General features: G+C 36.6%; 1 protein-coding gene across 4 annotated transcripts in view; it reads right to left on the bottom strand.

The window, feature by feature from the left end:
* The window catches only part of lpin1a (lipin 1a), a 47,199-nt gene that overhangs the window by 4,731 nt on the left and 30,650 nt on the right, over positions 1–11,818 (bottom strand). For 3 of the 4 annotated variants that reach the window (XM_088905588.1, XM_088905595.1, XM_088905605.1), the window contains 14 exons: positions 10,625–10,751; positions 9,335–9,629; positions 8,818–8,911; positions 8,176–8,363; positions 7,595–7,688; positions 7,181–7,250; positions 6,212–6,304; positions 5,627–5,694; positions 4,871–5,012; positions 4,175–4,323; positions 2,889–2,975; positions 2,299–2,451; positions 1,843–1,957; positions 509–612 (listed from right to left, as the gene is read on the bottom strand). In XM_088905588.1, the coding sequence (XP_088761714.1) occupies positions 509–612; positions 1,843–1,957; positions 2,299–2,451; positions 2,889–2,975; positions 4,175–4,323; positions 4,871–5,012; positions 5,627–5,694; positions 6,212–6,304; positions 7,181–7,250; positions 7,595–7,688; positions 8,176–8,363; positions 8,818–8,911; positions 9,335–9,629; positions 10,625–10,751 (1,779 nt within the window). Of the gene's footprint in view, positions 1–508; positions 613–1,009; positions 1,106–1,842; positions 1,958–2,298; positions 2,452–2,888; positions 2,976–4,174; positions 4,324–4,870; positions 5,013–5,626; positions 5,695–6,211; positions 6,305–7,180; positions 7,251–7,594; positions 7,689–8,175; positions 8,364–8,817; positions 8,912–9,334; positions 9,630–10,624; positions 10,752–11,818 lie in introns of all 4 variants that reach the window. The other variant, XR_016086076.1, reaches the window with a different exon arrangement.

The raw sequence follows: 11,818 nt of genomic DNA, 5'->3' as shown, positions 1-11,818 counted from the left end.
AGAAAAAAAACACGTTTTGGTTGTGGATCTTTCTTCAGGTGTTGGGTTTTTCTGTGTATAAAGATTTATTTTGATTCTAATAAGAAAAATCAAGAGGTAAATTAATACTGAGATGTTCTTAGACAAATTAGTAATGTGCAACAGTATCTGTTGTGGTTGTAATATCTCACAGTTTGTAACTTGTTTTCAAATATTACTGAAATGTAAGATTTTAATACCTACAGTATGTTTTAAATTTTACTTAATGACTCTTAGTATTACTAAAAACAAAAGAAATAACATCATTATGAATTACAAATGTATGTCCATAGCATATGTTTATACAATGTTTGGTGAGATAAAACATGACTAAAGAATGACAAAGATGACAAGATGCTCGAGCTCTACCAAACAGGGTCGTGTACAAGGTATCTGCAGTACCATGACATTCACTATCATTTAAGGTTTAAGGCCGTTTTTTCAGAGACAAAAAGATGCAAGACTCAGACCAGAAAAGGCTTGAACTTACGATGAGATGTTGGTCTTTGCATGCTCTTGTATTAGTTCACCTTTTGGATTGACTGTAAAGATTCTGTTTAGAGGAACTCCCACTTCCTTATAGGAGTATACATCCTACAAAAATATGTTATGAACAATAATGTTAAGAGCATTGATATAATACAAGTCTTTTTACATTGTTGATTTGGCAAAACAAAGTATTTTGCTCTGCGGAATATGTGGCCATTTGGAGAATTTGTAAACACGCTCCACAGTCAGCTATACAGTGTATTACATGTACATTTACACACACTAAAACCATGGCTTATTGCCCTGATAGCCAGTGACCACTACGCAGTACATACTTCGATGCGATATTATCAATACAACAACACCCAGAATCCCAACTCATTCCATCACTTGCAGAAATTTAGTTTTAAAACTCTTTTGTCATCGGAAGAATGGGACCAAAACAAGTTCAGAATGATCTCCCAAACAAAACTGACTTAGAAATAATACAAAGAAATCTAACCTTCTTTCTCAGACTCATTAAAAATATTGCATGTCGTTTACATCCTTTACATCCACTTGACATCTCTGAAGTGTATTAAATAGTTGATCAATATTTCTGTTGAGTACATAAAACCAAACCTGAGCTTAATAAACACTGCATAGCTCCATCTGTGTCCTGCCTTATTGCATCCCTCCAAAACAGAGCCTTTGTTTGTATTCAGTGGTTCATTATAACTATTACCCATAACAATGTGCAAGATTCTAAGTGATATACTGTATTAGGAAAATGGCAAATTCAACATTCTGAGTAATGCAACATGCTACATTGTGTGTTACAAACACCTCAAAACTGCAACAAGTAATATTAAATGTAAGTAGTTCAGGTGGGGAGCTGCGTCAGCATGTGCAGGCTGCAAAGGAACAAGTAATAGGTTTATTCCATGCTGAAAAGAGAAGAAAGAAAACACAACGTTTCGGCTGTGGAGCCTTCTTCGGGTGAGGGGAGAGGCAGAGTGGCCAATCAAGTGGTGCAAATTGCAGATTGGCCACTCTGCCTCCCCCCTGCTCCTGCTCCTGCCTCCTCTCCTCTCTCCTGGCCTTTGTTTTCCCGTGCTATATTATCATTGCTGTCTGCCCTATCTTTCTTACACCCGAAGAAGGCTCCACAGCCAAAACGTTTTGTTTTCTTTCTTCTCTTTTCAGCATGGAATAAACCTATTACTTGTTCCATATTAAATGTAATGTAATATTAAAAATATTAAAAACATTTAAATTAATGAATTCTAAAATCTAATCTTCAAAATACAATTAGGGACCGGCACCAGAAGTCCTGTTGGCTCCTACTGTACCTACCGTTGCTCTGTTCCCAAAAGCGGCATAAAATGGCTGAGTGTTCGGATAAAACAAATGTTTTATGTCTGTGAGACACTCTATTTTGAACTTCTCTGGCTTCTTTTCAATCACTTCCCTGTAATGATTTTGAGAAAGAAACAGTTACATCACTGAAAACTGTGAAAAGTGTAAAATATACAGCGTATAACTGCAATCTTTTTAAGGCATAACAAACTAGCCAGCGTTTGCTGCATATATTTGTGTCAGTGCTATTTGTTTTAATAATGACTCCTGACTCCTGTAGATAGAATCCACTGTATGTTGTCAACCATGGCAGGAATATTAAACACGGTGTATAAACTGTGACCTCACACAGTTTGGAAAGACAAGTGTCCATTGTGTTGTAGTGGAAAATGACAGGTTATGGTGTTTCGGTAGGTGGGGTGCAAAGGGTATTGCTGGAGATGAAATACTTGCCTGTGCAAAGCTGAGAACAAGCTGCTTGGACTCAACAGTACAGGGCCCTGAGGCAGCATGGTGCCCCTCTCATTCACCCAGTGCAGATAGCCCCTTGTCATGCCCGCCATTCCAATTGCTCGGGCTGAGCAATACAGAAATTTATAGCCATTTCTGGAAAACATCAGAAGGCAGTGCAAACAACCATACGATATGCTCATAAGACGTTTACCACTATGCCACCCTTCTACCTTTTTTTGTCTTAATTACAAAACACAATTAGATTTCAAAAGTAACATACACATTTTGGTATTTAGCTAAGAGGTGACTAGTTTTTCTTTTATTGAGAAAATGCAGTATATCCTATATCCACTATACCCTAAGACAATGGAACCTTTTAAAAGGTTGGGGAATGCAAGCTTTATGTTAAACATGCAAAGTGAGTCTGACTGACTGCTTCAGGTGAAGTTAAACTGTGGTTAATGCAGAGGTGCCTTCGTTGGTAGGAAAGAATGCAGTGCTTGAAAAAGGACGTTCATGGAGTGCAGGTGAGTCTATTGGTTGTCTTGCTCTTCCCAGGAGACAAGCTGAGGTTTTTCCTCTGTACTTACTGGCTGACTTTATGGTACAGCCTGGCAATGCCTTGATGAGTCCAGTCTTTGCCAAGGGTGGGTAAAATATGACCCAGAGTGTCAGACCTGCAAAGAAATTGAAAAGTTTTTTACAGAAGAAAATTATAAGAGAAACACTTCTGTTGTCAGTAGAGTGGCCACTATTCTAAAGCACTTATCAAAAGCAGTAGTTTCAGTAACTAGCATTTGTAAGCAGAAGCACTCATGCTTGTGTAACTATAAAGTATACTACAGTATATGTACGTCTACTTACTGTGAGCAGAATTGTGAGCAAAAACAGCAGACTAGCAGGTTTTAAACACCTCTAGTTAGACACCTCATGAAATGTCAGTCAAAAGGACTTTACTGAAAGTTATTTTAAGAAACTGTATTATACAAGTGCAATTAGGCCCTAATAAATTGTGAAAAACTTTTATATGCTTCTGTATTATTAGTCTTTTGGTTGTATATACTGTAGCTACAACTTACACTTCTCCTAGTTTCACTGATATCATGGGCTTTTTATAACTTTTTGAATAAGCAGGAACATGTCAACTTAAAAACATTCGTAAATTACAGATGAATATTTTTATTAAATTATTCCCCACTTAAGTACATGTTTTCTTATAGATTATGATCTTGTAATTGCTTTTCAAATCTCCTTATCACTTTTCCTGAACTCTGCCATTGTTAGCACACAAATAAGTAAAGATATATAAAGGCAGAAATGTTGGTTCTTTCAAGAAAGAAAACTAGGGTTACACAACTAAAAATGAAGTAATCTAATTCAGTTAAAACTACTCGATACATTGCAATGAAACATTTTGGCCAGCAGAGGGCAGTACATAACTTTGTCTTCAGTAAGTAAACAATCAAAAAACAATTTGGGTAGCAGCACTAAATCTAGGGATTAGTATCTAAGAAAAGGTATATCAAACAGTGTTCCACTGATGACCGATTTCTCTCTTGAGATTCTTTTAATAAAATGTCTTCTGTGCAAATCAACAGAAATTAAATGATCTTCTGTCCAAATTTGGGTAATATAAATATGGACTCTCTTCCTTCACTTAATTTGCATGATATCATGACAAAAGTGCGATCAGTTAGAAAAGATACAAGAAAATACAAATAAAAAATGAATAGGTTACTCCTCACACATTGTGAGAAACAGGGAAAGGCATCAAATGCAAATTACATATTTTGTATAATATAAAAGTGTAACCGAGTTTTAGTAACTGAGTTACTAAAGCTCAAGTGATAAAGCTTCAGGCTTTTAGCTCTCTAACCTTGTGATGGTTCCATCAATGTCAGAGATGACTATTTTATCATCCCAGCTCCACAGGTATATGGTTCCCTCGCAGCGACAAGTGCCCTGGTACTGTGTAGTCACACTGAAGACAACATCATTGGGTCCATCTTTCAGCTGGAGGCTGACCTACAGTATTGAACAGTGGGGACTGTAAGGAGGGGTTTTTCACTGTTGTTCACAACATAGCATGGGATCTAAATTCCTATCAGCCACTACAACCTGAAGTCTACATCAGGGGTCAAACAGGGTCAAACAAGATTCTTTGTGTACAGGTTTCAACATAAAAAATACAATAGCTTCAGTATAAATGGTTAAATATTTGTGTGATGTGCACTTCAGTGTGAGTTTACATTTTTCATGGAATGTCAAATCATTTTTTGTAATCAAAAAGAACATTTCTATCAAACTGCATTGCCTCTTGATAAAATCGGACTGCTTTTTTAAAAATAAAACTAATATACAGGCATACATACTGTATATACAGACACAACATACTGTACTGTATATAAGGAACAGGTAACGGGTTTATTCCATGCTTAAACACAACGTTTCAGCCGTGGAGCCTTCTACAGGGTGCAAAACCTATTGATCCTATTTATGGTAAAGTTAGAGAATATATAATGACTCAATGAAAGATGATATACTGAGATTTTGTGCCAACTGGGTCACTCACCAGCTGTTCAGATGTGAGCCTGAGAGTCTTCTTGTATGAAACCCCCGTGGATGACAGTGATACAGAATCCTGCTGTGTAGCAGCAGAGCTCTGTTCAGCTGTCCTGTGGTCCTCATCACTGGAAGAGGATTCATCCTTCAGCCTGCATCACAAATTTAACACAGAAGCATGAGCTGAGGCAACAATAACAACGACAACACCAGCCAAGTGGGCAGTCAGTCTTAGTTGAGACATCAATCTCAGCTCTACAAATCTTGGCCATTCAAGATCTTTGGAAAGTGTAGTGTACAGGTAACACCATCAATAAGGGCATCATCTTAGAAAGCCTTCTGTACACAGTATTTCAGATCTTCAATTTCATTGGTTATCTCAGTTAATTGGTTAACACTGTCATCGACCCACCTGATCCTGCTCTACCTTGATGCAAGTCATAGAACTAAGGGTTCACTTATTTTTGTACCTGCACAATTTATTATGTATTATTTTGCTGCATGGACATTTTCTTTCAAAACACTCAAAGTGTTGAATAATTATACTTTATTTCAATTTGGAAGTGAGAAATTCTGATTAAATATGCATTTTGTGGTTAATAAAACAAAAAATCTCAAATTATGCAATGGATTCACAAACTTTCAAGCACGACTGTACCTTTACTATGATAAAACCCTTGTTATGCAAATTAAAGCTAATTTGAATTAATTTGTTAAAAATATAGCATCTGAAATGAAGACTTCACTTGTAAATGTTTAGTAGTACCTGCTGACAGAAGCCATTTTTCCAGCCTCTTCCCCTTTCAGATTTGCTCCTTGTTCTGAATTGGATTCCTATTAAAATAAAGTATATTTTATTAAAATACAGTCTAAAAGGGGGAATGAGCAGCTGATCTTTAAATATTTTTATTACAGTCTTTTAATATGCCCATCCTCTTCATTTTTAAATGAGAAAAGCTTATAATAATAGGACTGCATCTTAGCTTCATTTACAGAACACTGATTGGTTTTACAAGTGTAATTCTGCCAGTTACTAATGATCCATGTGTACTGCAAACCACAGAAACTCTGTGCTTCATCCCCAACTATTTTTGTGTTGTGTCAGAATTACACAAAGTATTATTTATACAATACTAATAGAACTTAACTGAACAAAAATATTTTATACCGTATTGAAACACTTAATGTTGGCCAGGCCTCTTTCAGTTTGCACTACAAGGATCGAGTACAGTATGTTTGTAACAATGGGACGTTTCAGAAACACTTGGGAGTTCATGCTTGAAGAGTGCCAAGTTCCGGCTCTCTTCGGACATCTGTGTCCGTGTGGGCTGTGCGCGGCTCAGGGTCGTACCACTTTGACATTGCTGTTCCTCCCACGCCAAGAGAACCACCACCTTCCGCCTTTCTTTGGCATCTTTTCCTTCATGATGCTCTCCACAGCAGTCTAGAGCAAATTAACAAAATAACTAACAGAACTCAAAACACAATGAGAAAGAAAAACTAAAAAACAGGTAAACATGCAAAAACACGTCTGGAAAAGGCCACATTTAGATACAGAGCAGCAAAATAAAAATGGTAAACGTACAGGGCTTGCCCCAAAGATCTTGGGGAAACAGAATGAGAGGAAGTCCAAAGCAGATGAGACATAACTAAAGCATGAATTCTTGGGCCACATTTAAAAAAATAGAAGAAAAAAAATCAGAGAAAATAGAAGGGAAAAAATGAGTTTACTTTATCTTTCAGGGTATAGTAAAAATTTTGAGAAAATGCACATACTGTACTTGATGTCATACCTACATAAAATAAAGTACAACATCAAGATTCAACAAACTAATTTTACCTTTGCAGGATAAATATAGTTACTTTCAGAAAAAAATACTTAAAAAAAAAGAAAACTAATGTTGATTACGTTTTTTCCTCCCCTCTACTTATTAATTGTTATTACTCATACTTAATTCTACAGGTGGTAACACCACAGATTAGATCTTGTTGAAAAGGTAGTATTTTCAAATATTCCCGTTTGTTTCCAATGAGGGAAACCGAGAGTCTCCCTCACTAACACCATTATTTTGCAACAGAATGCATAACTGCTCATACCACACCAGAATGGGCCCATAGTTTCCAAAAAGAATCTAACCACAGAATTAGTCAACACAAAACAGAGACGGGGTTATTAAAAGGACAGATAACAGTGTGATCACACAACAAAGAAACATTGCTGGTCTTTCAAAGTTACTTTCACAGCGAAAGACTGACAAAAAGTAACGAGAGTCAATATACAACATACTATTTTGCAGTTCTTTGATTCATGTTGGCTCACCTTCGGCAGTGGTTTCTGGAAAGCCTGCATTGCCAGCATAATTGGAGCCGCTGTAGTCCAGTTGTAATACCTAAAAGAATTGCAAGTATTCTCTGTTTAATTAGTACATATTAATACATTAAGCATTTCTCGCTATGGTCCACAGCGGGCCATGATCAGCTAGACACCAGCACCACCATAAAAGCTATAAATTACTAATATATGTAAGTTTTAAATTTGTTCATAGACAAAGAGCATAAACTTTAGATTATTTGTGCACTGTGTCGTTATACGTGCATATACCACGTTTTAGTCATTGATTTGAGTTGTAGCAAGTTACTTGAATATGATATAATTTCATTGCTCATACTGTATATATTTAATGAAAGGTTTGAGAATTAAAAACTTGAAGTCTCTTCGGATGTTCTCACTTACTTGTTTCCAATCTTCACTACGAGGTGTGGATCATCAATGATAGCTGGATTGTCAGCAAACTTTTGGTAAGATACTTCTTTTTCTTGAAATTGTTCTACAATGAAAAGTCCAAAAACCCAAGTACTTAAATTAGTGTATATACAATCCTCTGCCATCAGAATGCTGTAAAACAGTTTATTTGACATGTTTATTTACATGTTTATTACAGTTTGTATTTTAACCATAACCATGAATTTTAGTTTCTAAAAGGGAACATTATAAAAAAATGTACAATGAATCATATAGACACACAAACCTACTGTATGTGATTGAATTTACAACCAGGATCCTATGAACCTTTCAAAAACTTAATTAAAGAATATCAGGATTTTTAAAAAGATACACACGCAAGTCTTATTAGTATTTGATAATAAAATACATACTCCTATAGAAGACTATTCAGTAGAAAGAATACTAAGCTGTCAAAGTGACTTCCTCTGTCATGACATAAACTTAAAAACAAAATTGAACATCAGCCTACTAACATACTTAACTCCTTCATACAGCAGCTGGAGCTGAGGAAACACTACACAGTCTTGTACCTTTTGTTATCTCCTTGTTATCAGTCAGCCCTCCACAGAGGGAGATGGCAATGGAGGGCAGATCGCCTATTTGATCACAGAAGCTGTCCACTCCGCTATCCATCCCTGAACTGCCCACAGACTGTGGGGACTGGTTGGCAGATCTGGCTCCATTCTCTGAGCTGCTCCTACCAGGCCCACTGGCATCACTGCAAGAAGCAGCAACGAAGCATTGTTATCAAGTTCTTTAAAAAAATGTTGCACCAGACTTCAGAACATGTAGTTTCTTCAGATACTCTTTTTGCAATTTAACTGAACACCTTAAGACTTACTGGTTGCATGCAAAAGAAATTATTGCATTACCCCAGAAAATAATTAGTTACTTTTTTTTTTTACAAAAGCCTTCTACTATTAAGAAATTCAATCCTATAATCAGTCTGAGAGTTCTTGGAAATGTTTGGAATTATGATTTTCTTGACATAGAACGTTGAATCAGAATTTGCCAAAACGGAATAACAATTTTGATGGTCCCCAAATCCATCTACTTTGATAACAGAAATTATTACAAATTAGAAAAGCTGAAAAATAATTGTTCTTGCTATGCAATGCTTGACCAGACATTTACTGTATATTACACCTACTCAACATGGTTACAGTACTTACCTCTTGGGGAAGTACAGAGCTGCCACTTCAGGTTCCAACTCTGTAATGTCATCCAAGTAAACACCGTCAGCTCCGAGATGCCGACTTCTCTTATCTAAAAAAAGATCAGTAATGATCAATAACAATAAACAGATACACTGGAACAAGAACTGTAGCACTCTCAAAGAAAAAAAACTACATTTAAGGATCACTAAAAGAAGAAAAAGAATATAATATAATATATAATATATATATAATATAATATAATATAAGCTGGGTTTCATTCTCTAAGAGACATGATGTTCTTCCATTTTCACTTAAGTAGAAAACACATTAACATGTTAATCAATCCCAGAGCCCAGAGAGCTCCTGCAGTTTGTTCTTTTTGTTTTTGAGAATTCCCGAGATGACGTTGTAATTGAGCTATATTATGCACATAAGGCTGTCCGTTTCAATAACGACAGAACAGACCACTTGAAAGATCTTCTTAAAAGAAGCTTCTGCAGACAGATCTGGAGGCACACTGTGTTTTCCGTACCTTTTCTTTTGGAGGGGGAGTCGGTTTTACTGGCTGGCCGGGGCTGCCCTGCGGGGGGGCAGGGCTCCTCGCTCTCGGCCAGCGGCCGGGGAGTTTCCCCTGCCGGCCCGACGCCGGCCTCCATCTCCACCTCGGCCGCGGCCTCGCTCTCGGAGGCAGCTGCCTCCAGCGGGAGAGGTGAGGGGGGGCAGTCTTCCTGAGCCTCGGTGGCGCCAGAAATCACCCTGAAATGAGTGCTTTCTGAAACTGGGATGTTTACCAGAACAGACTGCTCAGACTGTGACAGAAATGAAGGCTGCAATAATACAAAAGAAGGGAAAGAAAACATATGTATGTCTTTAGAAAAATGTATAAAAAGAAGCATTTATTTCAAGTAGATTTATGAAAACAATTATTAGAACTAAATTAGAGGCTCACTGATACAGAAATAAAAATTCTAAGAAAGTAGTCTTGCCCAAGCAACATCTTATGGTTCTTTGAATAAAAGCAACAACAGTAATGAACAAATATAGGGCATCAGATTTTCAGATGCCTTTTGGTAAAGTTCCTCAAAAATGATTAATTCTAAGATTGCAGTAAGCATTTGGGGAAAGATTACAATTGGTTAATAAATATAAAACAGAGGGTACAGATAAAGGATATTCAAATACTAAACTGGGGTGATTTAATCAGTGGAGTTCTGCAGGGACCTGTTCTAGGATCATTGCTCTTCTTAATTTATATAATTGATCTAGATTCTAGAATAGCTAGTGAACTAGTCGTGTTTGTAGGTATTACTAAATTAGTAGGATTAGCAAAGGAGAACATTGCAGTAGCAGCAAATTAAATTCAAATTTAGATAAGATTCAAGAGAGAAAACACATGGCAGATTATATTTAGTGTAGACAAGGACAGATTTTGCATGTTATCCAAAGGGTTATGGGTAACAAGGTTGTGTGGAACAAACTATCCAATATAAGAAACGGCTGGATGAGATCCTTCCTATATTCTCGAAATCATTCCATAATCCAAATGCCCTCAAACTAATAACTTTGCTCAAACTTTTTTTTTCTCAAAGCATCTTCATTAACACTGTGAAAACCCATTGATTATTCAAGTACCATGACAACTACACACAAAAGAACAATTAAATTTTAAAATGTAAAAAAAAGTCTGGCCAAAAGGAAGACATCACTGAAAAAAGCTCATTTGTTCTTCAGCAAATCGCTTATGTGACTTTACATATACTGTACTATAATATCAAATGAAAAAAAGGGAGATAAACATTCCTGAAGCAGAAAACGTCTGTACCTTTGCAGCCTGTGGTAGCTCCCCCCAGGCCCACAGCATTTGTGGGTTGTCCTGCTTAGCTTTGTCAGAGACTTTAGTGACCAGCTCGGAGTCACTCTTTGGGGTTGAAGGCCTTGATCCTCCTGGGCTAGAGATGAGAAAAAAAACACTGTCAGTTACGCAGTGATGGGAACACGATGTACCTGACACTGTTCCACTTAATTAACAAGTAAGGTGGTTAAAAAGATCAAAACACAGTTGTTTTATTGCAGAGCTGTCATTTTATGTTTAATTTAACACAGGTGATATAATATTAATTCCTAAACCAAACATGGGACATTGAAAAGGCAGAAAAGAATATTGGCTTTATTAGTAGAATCCAGGGCAGTATAGACATTAGCACTGCTGCCTCTCAGCTCTGGGGTCCTGGGTTTGATTCCACATCTGGGTTGCTATCTATAGAGTTTGTACAATATGTTCTCTCTGTATTTGTGTGGATTTCGTTCAGGTGCTCCAGTTTATTCCCGCAGTCCAAAAACATAGTGGTAAGTTAATATGTTTCTTGGAAAACTCGCCCTGGTGTGAGTGTGTGCCTGTCTGTGTCTGTGTGTGCCCCTTACGGGAAAAATAGGTCATAATTCCACGACTTGCATTTTGATAGTAATATTTTTATTACAACTCTTAATTACTTCAGAACTAGTGTTATTATTTATTGGTAGTCAGTATATTTAATGAATACCATTAACTTAAAACAAACCATTGATTTGACTTGATTGATTGATTCATTGATAATTCAAGTTATTGTATGTGCAAACAGATAAATTAAATTGCTGTTATAATATTATGGCTTACCTATATTATAATTATTTTTTTCATTCTAAGCAGAGTGCATTTTCTTTACTATTTAGATCTTGTTTTTGTTATTATTGTACAGTAAATGTGGTACCACTGTACTGTAATGAAGTTTATTAAAGCAATAAAGTAATAACAGACAAGAATATAAATTAAGGGTGCTCACTCAACTATCTCTCTCTCCTGCTCCTGCAGTTTGTCCATAAGACGTGCAAGAACGGAGACTTTCATAACTCAGGAGACCAAGGAGCTTTTTTTATTTAACATTTATTGCACAGCACACACAGGCATTACTCTGACAAAAGTTTACACATAACATACTGTACATCTAACGCTCTCCTGATAGAAACTGAGTAACTGATC

Source organism: Atractosteus spatula, chromosome 2 (genome assembly GCF_055471065.1).
Source record: "Atractosteus spatula isolate fAtrSpa1 chromosome 2, fAtrSpa1.hap1, whole genome shotgun sequence".
Taxonomy (NCBI): Eukaryota; Metazoa; Chordata; class Actinopteri; order Semionotiformes; family Lepisosteidae; genus Atractosteus; species Atractosteus spatula.
The sequence above is the reverse complement of the archived record's forward strand: the minus strand, read 5'-3'. Positions and strand labels throughout refer to the sequence as shown.